The following is a 19,998-nucleotide window of genomic DNA, read 5'->3' on the forward strand; positions in this document are numbered from 1 at the left end:
GCAGCCACCAACAATTTAGTGCTCTTTAAAGTCACGAAAGGATGGTCTTTTCAGACATTACACAAATGAAATCGACAGGAACATGCAGATAAGGAAATATGGTTACTGAAAGAAAGATCTGGTGCGAAAAGGCCCAGTCTGAGCCTTTTGCTCACATCCGGACCTCGAGCACCACTCGTGAGAGGGCAGCCGGACCTCGAGCACAACTCGTGAGAGGGCAGAAGCCCTCTCAGCTGATCTCTGTGCAGATCGAGTTGAACACTCTGCAGCGAACACCAATGGCGTGGAGAGCAGACCAGCTCCTCACAGACCTTCATTCATCCTTCCACAACAGGCCCGTGAGCAATCACCAGTGAAAGCCCTGAACCCAACACACACGCGGCATCATCGAGACCCACCATTCTTCTTTGTTTCCTGTTGCCATGATAACCTACAAAATGGCCGCTGCATCGCTCCGATGCTTCTAACAACAGGGTAAAACAGCTGGTTGGACACCATCAGCTACTTTCTTGGAGTGCCTTCACCGGAGGCGGAAGCCGGCCCAATTGCCAGAAGGGCCGGTGCTAAAAGGACCAGTATGAGTCTTTTGCTCGCATCCAGACCTCGAGCACCGCTCGTGAGAAGGCAGGAGCCCTCTCAGCTGATCTCCCTGCAGATCAAGTTGAACACTCTGCAGCGAACACCAATGGCGTGGAGAGAAGACCAGCGCCTCACAGATCTAAATGAGGAGACCTTAGAAGTGAAATAGAGTGCAAGATCTGGGGCAGTAAGGCTGGAATTAGTGGAGGGATCAGGAGTAAGAGAAGAAAGGAGGCAGGAAAGAGTTTGAAATAATCATCTAGGATGAGAGGACTGTAGGTAGGAGGGCAAATGCATAGGGGTCTCACTGGAAAGAGATGTCTGGATTAAGGTGCTCACTAGTGCAGCACTTTGCTGAGTCGTGCCTAGAAACACTTTTGTGCAGGTGCGTTATAAATGACTCATCATATCATATCAAGGTATCCAGGTAAAGTGAATCCCTCAGTTCATCCAGAGCTGTGGAGTCAGGGCTTATTCGGCTCAGGTCAGAGCACCAGGCAAACGGCTAATCATCGGGTCTGGGAGGCAGGGGGAGTAGGCAGAGTGGCAAAGGGTTAGAGGGATCACTATAAAAAGACCAGAAATAAGTGGCTCACCCTTGCGGATCCCAACTTGGTAGATGCTGCCAGATAAATTGACTCTGACAACTGGGGTTCCCACTGACCCCCTGCCCGTGCTAGCACTCTCAAAGTCGATGCTCGATCACACAAAATAAATACCAACTAAGCCACCAACATATGGCAACTCAATGCCACTTCCAACAGACATTAAACATCAAAACTCTATACAGCGCCAAGCAACCTATACTTAACCATCCCAACCAATGCATATTTGTACTATGGGCGTACAAGGCTCCCCTCTGGTTACAAACCCCTCAAGGGCACCCAACATAAGCCATCTAGAAACGGGCCTGCTCACACTACAGGGTACTTCTGACCTGCACGCACCACCACAACAGCAAAGCTAGTTTGCATTTTCCCCCTTCCCGCAGCACTTTTCAGATCCACTAGAGCCCAAGGGGACCAGGAAAATAGTTGGGTAGCACGGCACAACATAATATAAACAGGACACATGTTACAACCAGTAATCTATCAACTGAGGGATTACATTTCACACATGAAAAGATCCCTGACTATCGCCAGTATTACATCCCATAGGAGATCTAGTTTCTGTCCTAGAATCAACCCCTAGTATCACCAGCAATAGACCCATAGTGGATCTATTCTCGGTCATAGAAAACAACCCCGGCTATCACCAGTGATCAGCTCCATCAGGGTTCTATTCTCTCCCATGAAAACAAAACCCCTATCACCAGTAACAAATCCCATGGGGGCTCTATTCTCTGCCATGGCAAGATAACCCTGCTATCACCAAAAAGGAATTCTATTGTCTCCCATGAAAACAGACCCCCTGCTATCACCAGTAATACACCCCATGGGGGATCGATTCTCTGCCATCAAAAGAACCCATGTTATCACCAGTAATTCCCCACTAAGGGATGTATTGTCTGCATTATCAGCAACACCTGCTTCCACCACTAATGCACTCCCAAAGAGATCAAGTCTCTGCCAGGAAAACAAGCCCTAAATCCAGTAGTGATACACCCTGCAGGGGATCTATTCTCTGCCTTGAGAACAGCTCCTGCTATCATCAGTAATACACCCTGAAGGAGATGTCTTCTCAACCTTGAGAACTACCCCTGCTATAATCAGTAATAACCCTGAAGGAGATGTCTTCTCAACCTTGAAAACTACCCCTGCTATCATCAGTAATACACCCTGAAGGAGATGTCTTCTCAACCTTGAAAACTACCCCTGCTATCACCAGTAATACACCCTGAAAGAGATGTCTTCTCAACCTTGAAAACTACCCCTGCTATCACCAGTAATACACCCCGAAGGAGATGTCTTCTCAACCTTGAAAACTACCCCTGCTATCACCAGTAATGCACCATGAAGGGAATCTATTCCCTGCTTTGAAACCTACCCCTTCTATCACCAGTAATACATCCTGTTTTGAAAACTACCTCTGCTATCACCAGTAATATATCCTGAAGGAGATTTCTTCTCAACATTAAAAACTACCCCTGCTATCACCAGTAATGCACCATGAAGGGAATCTATTCCCTGCTTTGAAATCTACCCCTTCTATCACCAGTAATACATCCTGTTTTGAAAACTACCTCTGCTATCACCAGTAATATATCCTGAAGGAGATTTCTTCTCAACATTAAAAACTATCCCTGCTATCACCAGTAATACACCCTAAAGGAGATGTCTTCTCAACATTGAAAACTACCCTTGCTATCACAGTAATGCACCCTGAAAGGAATCTATTCTCTGTTCTGAAAACTACCCCTGATATCACCAATAATACACCCTGAAGGGAATATATTCTCTGCTCTGAAAACTACCCCTGCTATCACCAGTAATGCACCATGAAGGGAATCTATTCCCTGTTTTGAAACCTACCCCTTCTATCACCAGTAATACATCCTTTTTTTAAAACTACCCCTGCTATTACCAGTAATATATCCTGAAGGAGATTTCTTCTCAATATTAAAAACTATCCCTGCTATCACCAGTAATACACCCTAAAGGAGATGTCTTCTCAACCTTGAAAACTACCCCCGCTATCACCAGTAATGCACCCTTAAGGGAATCTATTCTCTGCTTTGAATACGACCCCTGCTATGACCAATAATACACCCTGAAGGGAATCTATTCTCTGCTCTGAAAACTACCCCTGCTATGACCAATAATTCACCCTGAAGGGAATCTATTATCTGCTCTGAAAACTACCCCTGCTATGACCAATAATACACCCTGAAGGGAATCTATTCTCTGCTCTGAAAACTACCCCTGCTATGACCAATAATACACCCTGAAGGGAATATATTGTCTGCTCTGAAAACTACCCCTGCTATGACCAATAATTCACCCTGAAGGGAATCTATTCTCTGCTCTGAAAACTACCCCTGCTATGACCAATAATACACCCTGAAGGGAATCTATTCTCTGCTCTGAAAACTACCCCTGCTATGACCAATAATACACCCTGAAGGGAATATATTGTCTGCTCTGAAAACTACCCACCCCTGCTATGACCAATAATACACCCTGAAGGGAATCTATTCTCTGCTCTGAAAACTACCCCTGCTATCACCAATAATACACCCTGAAGGGAATCTATTCTCTGCTCTGAAAACTACCCCTGCTATCACCAGTAATGCACCCTGAAGAGGGCTAATCTCTGCCATGAAAACAGCTGCTGCTGTCACCAGCAATACACCCTATAAGTGGTCTCTCTTCTAGCATGAAAACACTCCTGCCATTTCCAGCCATTCTACTAAGACTTTGCTCCTTCACCAAAACATCCAAGGATGCCTTGTATAATGAATCACTCCCTAAAGGCCTATCTCAAAAAAAAACTTGAGTGCTGAACTCTTTCGTATGGAATACGCACCCTCGTCAGCAGTCCTGCGTTAAGCGTGCTACAGAGTACCGAGAAAATAATACTTAGTGGCATCACTAGTAATACAGGCATTGAGGGCTCTGATCTCTGCTGTGTAAACACCCCTCTCACTCTAATTTGCCCTGCCTTAACTGTGACTCTGTAGCATATCCTCGGCAAAGACCTGATGTGGTGGCAAATCTGATGTGAACCCCAGAAGCCTTAGGCTTCAGCAGGGCAGAGTTTCTAAAAGTACCCACTTTCTGCAGAGGGGTACTCTCGCCTTAATGCCGGGGAGAATGATGCCAGGTTGGCGGCATTTTCTTGCGGCTGTTTCTGGGGTGACGCTAAAAAAAGCCATCCTACTAAAATCCAGGTAACCCCAACTGCCAGACTGTGTTTCCTGAAGAAGAGCGCTTGAGCAAATGCTGCGCTGAGCAGATCTTTAGAGGCAGCCAGCAATGGCCATAAAAAATAGAAATCCTCCTTCCCTTGCTATGCCCCTGCCTACTAGACCATCATCAAAGTGGCAGTCCAGTCTGCGCCAGTGCTCTAGTAGTTCAGGATGCAACTCAAGACTTTAACATGGTGTTAAGCCCCAGTTCCAAGGGCTGGAACAGGGGAGAACGGCCTGGCAGCCCAAGTTATCAGCCTGAGGGAAGCGAGGGCGGATAACAAGGGCTCCGGGCGTTAACCCCCATTCCAGACCTTGGAACCTGGGCTTAAGGCCATTAGCACCCCAGGTTGCCAAAGCGGTAACCCGTGGTGCTAATGGATTTTACTTCGTACACGTGAGTGGCATCCCGTTGTAAGAATAAAAATCCTTTACAAATATGGCTGCCAAGGAAAGGGAAGGTGAGGCTCTGTAGGGAGCCCCTCTTCCCTTTCCATGGCAGCTGTTGTGAGCAGAGCAGAAGGTGCGGCTGCGACGGCGAGTGCCAGAGCAGCCGAAATAAGGTAAATTGGGACTGGGGGGAATAAAACAATCAGAAAAAAGTGACAGAGGGTAGGGGGAAGATGAGGGCGGGGGAAGTCGGCCTTCATGCAGCAAAGAATGTGAGCTTGTACAGCGATTCAAGCCCGCGTTCCTATCCATATTATTGGTTTGCTCACCCGACCCGGGTATTTATACTCAGTAAATGCCTAGGTGTCATCTAGACTCCTTGCTCTCTGGACTCACACACCATACCATATGTTGTAACCCCCCTCCCCCTGACCTCATATGTTGGCCTTAACAACATGTACAGGCTCTATTGATTCCTAGCTAGATTTACGGTATGTAAAACCCCAAATACAAATACAAAAATAATGGGAAAAGCAAAGCTACAACTATCAGAATATAACGATTATGACTGAAGGGACTACTCAGAGACAGACGGCAGGACTTCAGTATCCTGGGGTCCTCCCAGTGGAGCCTACATCCATTGGTTACTAAACAAGACTCTGCAACTCCCAGCTCCGCCTGTGATGACATCACCCCTTACCCACAAGGCACATGGAGCTTCGCATGTTGGCCTCACCTGCTTCCTTTTTGGGAGAGTAGCAAAGTACGAGACAGGTTTCTGCTTTGGAAAGAATACTTTCAAGACTGGGAGAGTTGCATGGCTGGGGTAGCATTGTTTTTTAGCCCTGCGCATGCCTGAGAAGAGATAACTAGTGCAGGTGGCCGGCCAGGTAGCCCGTCGCGTATACTCACCTTCACTCCGCACAGCCTGGAAGTCCGACTGCACGAATTGGCTGAAGTTACTGAGGCTCTGCTCCTGCTTCTTCTGTGTCTCCTTCACGCTGGAATCTGAAATGACACAGGAGGCAATGTTGTGGATTCTGGTAATATGTGTACATGGGATAGGCAAACAGATAACAGAGCAGTAGGGTGTCTCGGCAGGTGTGTGGCATGTGATCTGCTAGTATAATCAATAAGACTCCCAGCTGGCACCAAATCGAACTCTCTGAAGTCCTGGCCATTCCTCGGAATAAGCTGCCTGAAAACATCAGAACACGTCCACTGCTGGGCCCAATGCTGGCCCAATGGCATAGAATGAGGGGATTAATGGGGGCTGGCACCCGGGCTGCCCCTGCCTGGATCAGCGTATGTGCAATCCTTTTACTAGGTCTCGACCATGTCCTACACAAACACCAAAACTCCCGATGGCCGAAAATCAGAGCTGCTGACCTGCATGATGGGGAAGAACCATTGGGGTTTCCAGGGTCCACTCCCGCTCCAGCGTACAGAGTGGATTCACAAACACAGCATTCGTGGAGTGATTAAAGCAAACACTACCAAACAGACACTACCAAACAGACACTACAAGACACCCCATTCACAGGTGAACAAGAAATAGAGCGAAAACCCACTGAATATCCAAAACGGCGCTCCTTCTACACCATCTGTACCCCTAACAACATCAAACGCAATATCACCCTATCAACACAATGGTCCAGTCAGGGACGTCACTTAGGGGTCGCCAGAGGTCGCAACTGCGACCTCTGAGGTCTCCCTTGCGTCCTCTAAAATAAAAACCAAAAAAGATTATTATTATTATTTATTTTTAATTGCAAGCTCCTGCGCTTTGGCCAGCACCATGTGGCTTTTTGGTTCGGGAGTGGCTGACTTTCTTGCTCAGGCCCCTTAAAAAAAAAGAAGAAAAATAAGAACAGGAGTGCCACAAGTCTAACACTTTCAGCACTAACCCTAAATCAGAAAGAATAGAAATACCAAATAATGTGTCTTTTTGGAATGCTATACAATAATTGCTAGACTCATTCAAGGTTTATTTCAGGCACACTTCAGGGGAGTGAGTCACTGATTTAGTCTGTTCTTAAACGCCTCAACTTAGCCTTTCATCCTTCTGATGTCGATAAATGAGTAGCAACACAGGTTGGGTGATATTGGGTGTATATTTTTTCTATATAAAGCGCTTAAGCGCAAGTGCTATATAATAACACATCATTATCATTTGGTCATGGACGTCTGCTTGTATTCACAGTAATTTGGCAATATGGGCCTATACACACTGATCTTAACGACACATATGACGCTCCATTCTTGAATGAAATGTGCATCACATTATAGTGATATCGTAACCATATTTTTCGTAGTGTAAAATGCTATGTGATGCCATTTCGTGTTTTGTCAATGGTTCAAAGGTTGTGTTCCATCGCATCCCGTGATATCACTTCGGGGGTGGGGTCAAATGACATCACGTCCTGTGGTGTAATCAGGGTTCAAGGGTCATGTGATGTCACTTCCGCTACCCCTGGCATTTTGGTGAAATGACGTCCCTGGGTCCAGTGACCTAAATGCCTCAGTCAACGCAGGCGACAACTACGATTATTTTGAGAACATTTTTTCTATGACATTCAAAATTCGCAACAGAGATATCCAATATAAGCTAATCCAGGGATTGTACTATACCCTCAGCAAGTTACACCGCATGAGCCTGATACGCTCCCCCGTGTGCTGGCGACACTGTGGAGGACTGGGCTCGTTGGGCCACGTCATGTGGTCATGCACGGCTATACTAAAGTATTGGAAGCACATACACAAAATGGTCTCTCCTATCCCTGATACTTCCATCGTTTTTGCCCCTTGACCCATGCATGCTCTTTGGCGCCAATGAGGCAGACTGGCATGCAGACCCGAAAGTGAGACACTTGGAACACATACTAATGTTCTCGGCACACAAGCTATTAATTATGCTATGGAAAGTGGCCAAACCGCCTACGAAACAAACCTGCCTAGACCTGATCCTTAAGGTGTGTACACTAGAATGTGCGGGGATGAGGAGGCGGTGTATACCTACACAAGCAGACCAAATCAGCGAACTTATCGATACATATATCAAATGAGGTCTGTGATTATGTTTGAATTTATGTAGACATGTATGAATGGTGTCCTGAATATGTTACATCTTAATTGTGATTTCTGGGCTTACCAGGGGAGTGGGGTGTTCAGTATCAATGAATGGGTGTAACCGGGGGTAACGGGGGAGAATACAGAGGGTGGTGAGGAGGTGGCAGGATAAATCTATAGTGCCGGACTCCTTTTGTTAGCGGGTCATGCACATTGTTTTATTTCGGTGATTTTTGTGTTCTCTACTTCAAAATGTAATAAAAAAGATGTTTCAGAAAAAGATTTAAAAAATTATTATTAAAAAAGAAATGGTGTTTAACAACATTAATAATTGTTAATGTTTAGTTAATGTTTAGTTTTGTGTAATACAATTGGTTTACTAAAGTTGTTGGTTGGTAAAATTTTAAAACGTATTAGGAGATCATTTGCAAGGTGGGCCCCGAAATGTTGACGGCCTAGGGGCCGCCACAGAGTTTCATCCAGCACTGGCCGGGGCGCGCGACTCTCAGCTCTGCGCTCCGCTCCTGTGATGAGAGCGAGCAGTGCCCTGAGATAATTACTTAAACCCTGTCTCTCATCGGCGGAGTAAAAGAGTTACGCGGTGGAGCAGAGCCTTTATCAGGAAGGGCCACACAATATGGAAGACCGCATATCTAGTCTGGAAGACCCTGCTGAAGGACTGGCATCGCCAAGTGTAGGCTTGTGAACTAGGACTGGGTCAACAAAGGGGGTCTGTTCTGACGTGTAACGTTTTCTGGGGACTACTTTTTGATTTTAGTAGGCCTAGGTTATTTCTATTATGTCAAGAGAGATACAGAAACACTTTAAATGTCAGAATGCAGAAAGAGGAGTTTCAGACACAAATAGATATCAATCTGTCACCTTTTTAAATTTATTTTGCTGCTGGATGCATTTAGTAATCATGCATCAGTAGTTTTTTTGAAAAAAGTATTTGTTGAAAAAAACAATCAGAAAATGCAAAAGGTTCATTCACAAATACAGAATTTGCAAGGAGGTTAATTATTTGTCTTAACATTTCCTCAAGCAACTGTTTATGGCAAAATAAATTGCAACACAAGATAGTGTTTAAAAGAAACAATGTGTAACCACCACCTATAGTGACAAGTGATTAGCATGTAATCAATACACAATAACCAAAACAAAAGCAATGAATGAAGAAACTCTTGGTTATGTATAGCCAGGCTGGAGGGTGACCTAACAAGTGGTCTAGTGAACTAGGACTGGCCTGCACTGATGCTAAAGACAGACGTAAGAGAAAGACTGCATATTTATGGCATGCCTGAAAAAATGGAAGGCTACAATACAAAGGTTTAAGGAACCTTGCATATGTTTGACCCTTCTCTGGAGATTCCGGGTGCCCACCAGATCCGACCAAAAGATGCCACCAACCGACACTGTCCCCAGACACTCGTTATAGGTTTACTTCAACATCAACACACCCCGAGTTATACTTCAGCCGCCACATCAGATATCACTAAAGTCTTAACTAACTCACATGATGGCAGGCTGCTTGAATGCAATAACGAATAGGAGGGAGCATTTCCAGGAACTGTGCAAGTGAGGCTCACAGTACGGCTTACCAGATCCCACCGGGATGACTGTAACGACTAAAGAATAAATGATAACCAGCGAATTCACAAATCTGGGCGATGTCATTAATTACCTGCAAATTGAACAGCTGGAGCACGTGGACACCACAGGAGGCCCTCCTTCACACTGCCAATCTCCCTCTCCATCATATACTATTTTCAAAAAGACCTTGTATACCATAGTTTCCATAGCATATATTACATTTCTCTCCAACAGACAACTCCTGCAAAATTAACTCAATATTTCACAACATAACAAATTAGATGGCTGTCCTCTTCATCCATAAAAACTTGCCAAAGATCACTTTGGTTCCTAAAAACAAACATGTTCATTACTATAAGATCATCGGACATCCCCACTGACCTCTGTCTGCTTGTGAGTGAGCTCCTAGATGCCTTAGGGCTTTGGCGCTATATAAATGTTATAACATAACATAACATAAAATGAAAACGTCGTATTGCAGATAAGGATGTACATTCCATTCATAAATGGATAGTAGATTGAATGCAGTCTTGATCACATGATCTGCAAAGCCTATCACAGAGCGGCCCACCTCCACTACCGCCCAAGACCTCTGCTGAACTAGCCATATTGAGCTTAATCTTGAACTATCCTCGAATCGTAGAGCTAGCGGGAAATGCTTTGACATAAGAGGGTAATCCCTTTCTATTTAAATAAATATTGAATACAATTCCCACTATTTACCTTCGTTGCGAGGGAGATCCTTGCATTCCCTGTGTCTTACTCCTGTGACCTCTTTTTAACAAAGCCCTTAGAAGCAGTAGGCGATGACGCAGTCGTAGTAGTGTCTAACTCCAGGAGCCAATACCCCACAGTGATTTTACACTGCCCGGGGAAATCAGAATTTGAAGAATTACACATTTTCATACGGGCGCCCATTATTCTCTTTAATACCATACTCATGTTAGGGCCGACAGGTTTCGTTTATCTCATAATTCTTTTATATAGCACTGCTTTATCATCATAGTGGAATTCTAAGAGTATATACCCAACTGACATAGATGTAGGCATTTTAAACAAACAAGGACCTGAGAGGTTTCCCTCCAAACTTTCAAGCCATATAATATCGAGGGGATTATCTTTGTTCGATCGAGCATCAGAATAATCTGAGATGAAAATACTCCCTGATCACCCCCACCTTTGTTAATAGCTCAAAGTTGCTGCTGGAGCTTCTTACAGATGTTTTCCCGGATCGGGTCTAAAAGTCAGAGATGCAAATGCTCGAGGGAGAAAAGACCGAAGATTATTTTTCCAAAATAACCTTTGGTATTTTCTCCCGTGAACATTTCTGATTTAGCCCCCGCCCACACCCACACCCGCACCCGCACGCCCCTACTTAACTTCCTGCTGACTCGCTGTGACCCTGCAATGCCTGTTTCCTTTCACTTCCGTGATCGGGAAACGGCGCCGCAGCAAACTTTCCTTTTTTTTCACTCCCGCAACCCCCACTCACAATATTGTGAGAAAGGGTGCGGGGTACACCCCCGCAGCCCCTGGCACCGAATGGGGAGTTGGCCAACGGCCGACATTCGGCCAAATCTCCCAATCAGTCTTTTAATCTCTGTCTTTTTGGCTGATTCCATTTTCACAATGAGCTTTTCAATTTAATTTCTTATCAGCAATTACTTTTTGGTTTAGTTTGCACCTGTACCCTTTTTCCTTCATGCCCGGTCGTACAAAAACCATTGTTTTAGTTTTTCCCAAATTGGTTTTTAAACCATTAGTCTGTGCATATGCCTCTAGTGTTTCTAATTGCACCTGTAGACCCCCGGGAGTGTGGTTAATTAAGAGCAGATCATCTGCATATCCCAGCCATGACAGTTTTTCATCCCCCCAAATTTAATTAGACATGGTCTGGAACCATTCAGCACTCTCCAGATCAGCCAAATAAAGGTTGAACAATGTCGGGGCCAAAGTACAACCCTTTTTAACGCGGCACCCTGTGGGGATCCAATCAGGAGCATGTCCCTTTCATTCGTCTGGATTCTTACCCTTGTGTTGCTGTGAAGTATCATAGATACCCATCCGCTATGGATTTTCCAGGACACCAATTTTCCCCACAGTCGGCCCCTGTTGATGGTCCCTCTGCCAATCCCTGAGCCCATCCAGCTCTAGAGGCGAGAGGCTCTCTATCCCCAAAGCAACCTGTTCTTAGGAAAGAAAAGCTCCCTCTGCCAATCTCTGAGCCCATCCGGCTCTACAGGTGAGAGGCTCTCTATCGTGGAAGCAACCTGGCCTTAGGGGTGAGAAGATCCCTCTGACAATCCATGGCTCCATCCAGCTCTAGAGGCGAGAGGCTCTCTATCGAGTAACGAGCTTAGTGTTAGAGGTGAAAGGCTCCCCCTCTGTGCCAATTCCTGAGCCCATCCAGCTGTAGAGCTGAGAGTCTCCTTCTCCCTGAGACCATCCAGCTCTAGAAGTGAAAGGCTCTCAGTATCTGAAACAGACAGGTTCTAGAAGTAAGAGGTTCACTCTCTCGCTCTCTTTCACTCTCCCTCTCTCTCTTTCTCTTTCTCTCTCTTTCTCTCTGTCTATTTCTCTCTCTCCCCCTCTCTCTTTATCTTTTTTCACTCTCTCCCTCTCTCTCCCCCTCTCTCTCTTTCTTTCTCTCCCTTTACCTCTCTCTCTCTCTTTCTCCTTCTCCCCTCCCTTTCCCTCTCAGTCTCTTTCTCTTTCTCTCCCTCTCACATTCTCGTTCTCCCTCTCTCTCTCGCTTTCTTTCTCTCTCTCTCTCTCTCTCTCTCTGTCTCTGTCTCTCTCTCTCTCTCTTTCGTTCTCTCTCTCTCTGTCTCTCTCTCTCTCTCTATGTCTCTGTCTCTTTCTCTCTCTCTCTCTCTGTCTCTCTTTCTTTCTCTCTCTCTCTCCCTCGTTCTCTCTCCCCCTCTCTGTCTCTCTATCTCTCTGTCTCTTTCTCTCTTTCTTTTTCTTTCCCTCTCAATCTCTCGCCTTTTTCGCTCTCTCTCTCTCTTCATGGTTCCTATATCAATGTGCCAGCGACCCTAGCCTGTTCATCTCTACAGGTAATAATCTCTACATGTATGTGCCATTTCCCTGTGTGCATCCAGTCCTGGACGTGTCATATATGTCGATCCCTAATACGTCTCCACCCTAGAAGTATGGGGCTCCGTGCAACCATGAGAATGATCTGATCCCGTTCGGCTCTAGCGGTGACTTGCACTGTATACACGTGCCTGTGGCCCCAGAAGTCATAAAAGTGCCTGTCCCCTTAGCCATATGGACCTAGAAGTCATAGAAGTGCCTGTCCCCTCAGCCATACGGCCCTAGAAGTAATAGAAGTGCCTGTCCCTTTCACCATACGGTCCTAGAAGTAATAGAAGTGCCTATCCCCTTAGCCATATGGACCTAGAAGTCATAGAAGTGCCTGTCCCTTTCACCATACGGTCCTAGAAGTAATAGAAGTGCCTGTCCCCTTAGCCATACGGCCCTAGAAGTAATAGAAGTGCCTGTCCACTTAGCCATACGGCCATAGAAGTCATAGATGTGCCAGTCCCCTTATCCATACGGCCCTTGAAGTAATAGAAGTGCCTGTCCCCTTAGCCATACGGACCTAGAAGTCATAGAAGTGCCGGTCCCCTTAGCCATACGGCCCTAGAGGTAATAGAAGTGCCTGTCCCCATAGCCATATGGACCTAGAAGCCATATAAATGCCTGTCCCCTTAGCAATACGGCCCTAGAAGTCATACACATGCTTGTCCCCTTAGCCATACGGCCCTTGACGTCATAGAAGTGCCTGTCCCCTTAGACATACGGCCCTAGAAGTAATAGAACTACCTGTCCCCTTGGCCATACGGTCTCAGAAGCAATAGCAGTGCCTGTCCCCTTAGCCATGTGGCCCTATAAATCATAGAAACGCCTGTCCCCTTAGCCATGCGGCCCATGAAATAATATAAGTGCCTGTCCATGTAGCCATATGGCTCTTGAAGTAATAGAAGTGCCTGTCCCCTTAGCCATACGGCCCTAGAAATAATAGAAGTGCCTTTCCCATTAGCCATACAGCCCTTGAAGTAAAAGAAGTGCCCGTCCCCTTAGCCATACAGCCGTTGAAGTAATAGAAGTGCCTGACCCCTTAGACATAAGTCGCTTGAAGCCATAGAAGTGCCTCTCCCCTTAACCATACGTCCCTAGATGTAATAGAAGTGCCTGTCCCCTCAGCCATACGGCCCTAGAAGTAATAGAAGTACCTGTCTCCTTAGCCATACGGCCCTAGAAGTCATACAAGTGCCTGTCCCCTTAGCCATATGGCCCCTCAAGTCCTAGAAGTGACTTTCCCCTTAGCAATACAGCCCTAGAAGTGATAGAAGTGCCTGGCCCCTTAGCCATATGCCCTAGAAGTAATAGAAGTGCCTGTCCCCTTAGCCATACAGTCCTAGAAATAACAGAAGTGCCTGTTCCCTTAGCTAGACGGCCCTAGAGGTCATACAAGTGCTTGTCCCCTTAGCCATATGGCCCTTGAAGTCATAGAAGTGCCTGTCCCCATAGCCATATGGCCCTAGAAGTAATAGAACTGCCTGTCCCCTTAGCCATACAGTCTCAGAAGTAATAGAAGTGCCAGTCACCTTAGCCACATGGCCCTAGAAATCATAAAGTGCACGTCCCCTTAGCCATATGGCCCTAGAAGTCATAGACTGCCTATCCCCTTAGCCATACGTCCCCTGAAGTAATAGAACTGCTTTCCCCTTAGTCATACAGTCCAAGAAGTAATAGAAGTGTCTGTCCCCTTAGCCATGTGGCCCTAGAAATCAAAGAAACACATGTCCCCTTATCCTTGAAATAATAGAAGTGCCTATCCACTTAGCCATACAGCTCTTGAAGTAATAGAAGTGCCTGTCCCCTTAGTCATACGGCCCTTGAAGTAATAGAAGTGCCGGTCCCCTTAGCCATACTGCCCTTGAAGTCCTACAAGTGCCTGTCCCCTTCACCATACGGTCCTAGAAGTAATAGAAGTGCCTGTCCCATTAGCCATAAAGCCCTTGAAGTAATAGAAGTGCCTGTCCCCTTAGCCATACGGCCCTTGAAGTAATAGAAGTGCCTGACCCCTTAGACATACGTCCCTTGAAGCCATAGAAGTGCATGTCCCCTTAACCATACGTCCTTAGATGTAATAGAAGTGCCTGTCCCCTTAGCCATACGGCCCTTGAAGTAATAGAAGTGCCCGTCCCCTTAGCCATACGGCCCTTGAAGTAATAGAAGTGCCTGTCCCCTTAGCCATACAGCTCTTGAAGTCACACAACAAGTGCCTGTCCCCTTAGCCATACAGCCCTAGAAGTAATAGAAGTGCCTGTCCCCTTAGCCATATGGACCTAGAAATCATGAAGTGCACGTCCCCTTAGCCATATGGCCCTAGAAGTCATAGACTGCCTATCCCCCTAGCATACGTCCCCTGAAGTAATAGAACTGCTTTGCCCTTAGTCATACAGTCCAAGAAGTAATAGAAGTGCCTGTCCCCTTAGCCATGTGGCCCTAGAAATCAAAGAAACGCATGTCCCCTTATCCTTGAAATAATAGAAGTGCCTATCCACTTAGCCATACAGCTCTTGAAGTAATAGAAGTGCCTGTCCCCTTAGCCATACGGCCCTTGAAGTAATAGAAGTGCCTGTCCCCTTAGCATACAGCCCTTGAAGTCATACAAGTGCCTGTCCCCTTCACCATACGGTCCTAGAAGTAATAGAAGTGCCTGTCCCATTAGCCATACAGCCCTTGAAGTAATAGAAGGGCCCGTCCCCTTAGCCATACGGCCCTTGAAGTAATAGAAGTGCCTGACCCCTTAGACATATGTCCCTTGAAGCCATAGAAGTGCCTGTCCCCTTAACCATACGTCCCTAGATGTAATAGAAGTGCCTGTCCCCTTAGCCATACGGCCCTTGAAGTAATAGAAGTGCCTATCCCCTTAGCCATACGGCCCTTGAAGTAATAGAAGTGCCTGTCCCCTTAGCCATACAGCCCTTGAAGTCATACAAGTGCCTGTCCCCTTAGCCCTACAGCCCTAGAAGTAATAGAAGTGCCTGTCCCCTTAGCCATATGGACCTAGAAGTCATAGAAGTGCCTGTCCCCTCAGCCATACGGCCCTAGAAGTAATAGAAGTACCTGTCTCCTTAGCCATACGGCCCTAGAAGTCATACAAGTGCCTGTTCCCTTAGCCATATGGCCCCTCAAGTCCTAGAAGTGCCTGTCCCCTTAGCCATACAGCCCTAGAAGTGATAGAAGTGCCTGGCCCCTTAGCCATATGCCCTAGAAGTAATAGAAGTGACTGTCCCCTTAGCCATACAGTCCTAGAAGTAACAGAAGTGCCTGTTCCCTTAGCTAGACGGCCCTAGACGTCATACAAGTGCTTGTCCCCTTAGCCATATGGCCCTTGAAGCCATAGAAGTGCATGTCCCCTTAACCATACGTCCCTAGATGTAATAGAAGTGCCTGTCCCCTTAGCCATACGGCCCTTGAAGTAATAGAAGTGCCCGTCCCCTTAGCCATACGGCCCTTGAAGTAATAGAAGTGCCTGTCCCCTTAGCCCTACAGCTCTTGAAGTCACACAACAAGTGCCTGTCCCCTTAGCCATACAGCCCTAGAAGTAATAGAAGTGCCTGTCCCCTTAGCCATATGGACCTAGAAATCATGAAGTGCACGTCCCCTTAGCCATATGGCCCTAGACGTCATAGACTGCCTATCCCCCTAGCATACGTCCCCTGAAGTAATAGAACTGCTTTGCCCTTAGTCATACAGTCCAAGAAGTAATAGAAGTGCCTGTCCCCTTAGCCATGTGGCCCTAGAAATCAAAGAAACGCATGTCCCCTTATCCTTGAAATAATAGAAGTGCCTATCCACTTAGCCATACAGCTCTTGAAGTAATAGAAGTGCCTGTCCCCTTAGCCATACGGCCCTTGAAGTAATAGAAGTGCCTGTCCCCTTAGCATACAGCCCTTGAAGTCATACAAGTGCCTGTCCCCTTCACCATACGGTCCTAGATGTAATAGAAGTGCCTGTCCCATTAGCCATACAGCCCTTGAAGTAATAGAAGGGCCCGTCCCCTTAGCCATACGGCCCTTGAAGTAATAGAAGTGCCTGACCCCTTAGACATATGTCCCTTGAAGCCATAGAAGTGCCTGTCCCCTTAACCATACGTCCCTAGATGTAATAGAAGTGCCTGTCCCCTTAGTCATACGGCCCTTGAAGTAATAGAAGTGCCTGTCCCCTTAGCCATACGGCCCTTGAAGTAATAGAAGTGCCTGTCCCCTTAGCCATACAGCCCTTGAAGTCATACAAGTGCCTGTCCCCTTAGCCCTACAGCCCTAGAAGTAATAGAAGTGCCTGTCCCCTTAGCCATATGGACCTAGAAGTCATAGAAGTGCCTGTCCCCTCAGCCATACGGCCCTAGAAGTAATAGAAGTACCTGTCTCCTTAGCCATACGGCCCTAGAAGTCATACAAGTGCCTGTTCCCTTAGCCATATGGCCCCTCAAGTCCTAGAAGTGCCTGTCCCCTTAGCGATACAGCCCTAGAAGTGATAGAAGTGCCTGGCCCCTTAGCCATATGCCCTAGAAGTAATAGAAGTGACTGTCCCCTTAGCCATATGGCCCTTGAAGTCATAGAAGTGCCTTTCCCCTTAGCCATATGGACCTAGAAGCCATATAAATGCCTGTCCCCTTAGCAATACGGCCCTAGAAGTCATACACATGCTTGTCCCCTTAGCCATACGGCCCTTGACGTCATAGAAGTGCCTGTCCCCTTAGACATACGGCCCTAGAAGTAATAGAACTACCTGTCCCCTTGGCCATACGGTCTCAGAAGCAATAGAAGTGCCTGTCCCCTTAGCCATGTGGCCCTATAAATCATAGAAACGCCTGTCCCCTTAGCCATGCGGCCCATGAAATAATATAAGAGCCTGTCCATGTAGCCATATGGCTCTTGAAGTAATAGAAGTGCCTGTCCCCTTAGCCATACGGCCCTAGAAATAATAGAAGTGCCTTTCCCATTAGCCATACAGCCCTTGAAGTAATAGAAGTGCCCGTCCCCTTAGCCATACAGCCGTTGAAGTAATAGAAGTGCCTGACCCCTTAGACATAAGTCGCTTGAAGCCATAGAAGTGCCTGTCCCCTTAACCATACGTCCCTAGATGTAATAGAAGTGCCTGTCCCCTTAGCCATACGGCCATTGGAGTAATAGAGGTGCCCGTCCCCTTAGCCATACGGCCCTTGAAGTAATAGAAGTGCCTGTCCCCTTAGCCATACAGCCCTTGAAGTCATACAAGTGCCTGTCCCCTTAGCCATACAGCCCTAGAAGTAATAGAAGTGCCTGTCCCCTTAGCCATATGGACCTAGAAGTCATAGATGTGCCTGTCCCCTCAGCCATACGGCCCTAGAAGTAATAGAAGTACCTGTCTCCTTAGCCATACGGCCCTAGAAGTCATACAAGTGCCTGTCCCCTTAGCCATATGGCCCCTCAAGTCCTAGAAGTGCCTTTCCCCTTAGCAATACAGCCCTAGAAGTGATAGAAGTGCCTGGCCCCTTAGCCATATGCCCTAGAAGTAATAGAAGTGCCTGTCCCCTTAGCCGTACAGTCCTAGAAATAACAGAAGTGCCTGTTCCCTTAGCTAGACGGCCCTAGAGGTCATACAAGTGCGTGTCCCCTTAGCCATATGGCCCTTGAAGTCATAGAAGTGCCTGTCCCCTTAGCCATATGGCCCTAGAAGTAATAGAACTGCCTGTCCCCTTAGCCGTACAGTCTCAGAAGTAATAGAAGTGCCAGTCACCTTAGCCATATGGCCCTAGAAATCATAAAGTGCACGTCCCCTTAGCCCCTAGAAGTCATAGACTGCCTATCCCCTTAGCCATACGTCCCCTGAAGTAATAGAACTGCTTTCCCTTTAGTCATACAGTCCAAGAAGTAATAGAAGTGCCTGTCCCCTTAGCCATGTGGCCCTAGAAATCAAAGAAATGCATGTCCCCTTATCCTTGAAATAATAGAAGTGCCTATCCACTTAGCCATACAGCTCTTGAAGTAATAGAAGTGCCTGTCCCCTTAGTCATACGGCCCTTGAAGTAATAGAAGTGCCTGTCCCCTTAGCCATACAGCCCTTGAAGTCATACAAGTGCCTGTCCCCTTCACCATACGGTCCTAGAAGTAATAGAAGTGCCTGTCCCATTAGCCATAAAGCCCTTGAAGTAATAGAAGTGCCCGTCCCCTTAGCCATACGGCCCTTGAAGTAATAGAAGTGCCTGACCCCTTAGACATACGTCCCTTGAAGCCATAGAAGTGCCTGTCCCCTTAACCATACGTCCCTAGATGTAATAGAAGTGCCTGTCCCCTTAGCCATACGGCCCTTGAAGTAATAGAAGTGCCCGTCCCCTTAGCCATACGGCCCTTGAAGTAATAGATGTGCCTGTCCCCTTAGACATACGTCCCTTGAAGCCATAGAAGTGCCTGTCCCCTTAACCATACGTCCCTAGATGTAATAGAAGTGCCTGTCCCCTTAGCCATACAGCCCTAGAAGTAATAGAAATGCCTGTCCCCTTAGCCATATGGACCTAGAAATCATGAAGTGCACGTCCCCTTAGCCATATGGCCCTAGAAGTCATAGACTGCCTATCCCCTTAGCATACGTCCCCTGAAGTAATAGAACTGCTTTGCCCTTAGTCATACAGTCCAAGAAGTAATAGAAGTGCCTGTCCCCTTAGCCATGTGGCCCTAGAAATCAAAGAAACGCATGTCCCCTTATCCTTGAAATAATAGAAGTGCCTATCCACTTAGCCATACAGCTCTTGAAGTAATAGAAGTGCCTGTCCCCTTAGCCATACGGCCCTTGAAGTAATAGAAGTGCCTGTCCCCTTAGCATACAGCCCTTGAAGTCATACAAGTGCCTGTCCCCTTAACCATACGTCCCTAGATGTAATAGAAGTGCCTGTCCCCTTAGCCATACGGCCCTTGAAGTAATAGAAGTGCCCGTCCCCTTAGCCATACGGCCCTTGAAGTAATAGAAGTGCCTGACCCCTTAGACATACGTCCCTTGAAGCCATAGAAGTGCCTGTCCCCTTAACCATACGTCCCTAGATGTAATAGAAGTGCCTGTCCCCTTAGCCATACAGCCCTAGAAGTAATAGAAATGCCTGTCCCCTTAGCCATATGGACCTAGAAATCATGAAGTGCACGTCCCCTTAGCCATATGGCCCTAGAAGTCATAGACTGCCTATCCCCTTAGCATACGTCCCCTGAAGTAATAGAACTGCTTTGCCCTTAGTCATACAGTCCAAGAAGTAATAGAAGTGCCTGTCCCCTTAGCCATGTGGCCCTAGAAATCAAAGAAACGCATGTCCCCTTATCCTTGAAATAATAGAAGTGCCTATCCACTTAGCCATACAGCTCTTGAAGTAATAGAAGTGCCTGTCCCCTTAGCCATACGGCCCTTGAAGTAATAGAAGTGCCTGTCCCCTTAGCATACAGCCCTTGAAGTCATACAAGTGCCTGTCCCCT

The 19,998-nt window shown here is 46.8% G+C and overlaps 1 protein-coding gene across 1 annotated transcript in view; it reads right to left on the reverse strand.

Moving 5' to 3' along the window:
- Positions 1-19,998, reverse strand: part of LOC138566986 (asialoglycoprotein receptor 1-like) — a 475,397-nt gene that overhangs the window by 181,477 nt on the left and 273,922 nt on the right. The window contains exon 6 of the mRNA XM_069644787.1: positions 5,729-5,824. Within this exon, the coding sequence (XP_069500888.1) occupies positions 5,729-5,824 (96 nt within the window). The remainder of the gene's footprint in view (positions 1-5,728; positions 5,825-19,998) is intronic.

This window comes from Ambystoma mexicanum, chromosome 1p (assembly GCF_040938575.1).
Source record: "Ambystoma mexicanum isolate Mex_15411 chromosome 1p, UKY_AmexF1_1, whole genome shotgun sequence".
Classification (NCBI taxonomy): Eukaryota; Metazoa; Chordata; class Amphibia; order Caudata; family Ambystomatidae; genus Ambystoma; species Ambystoma mexicanum.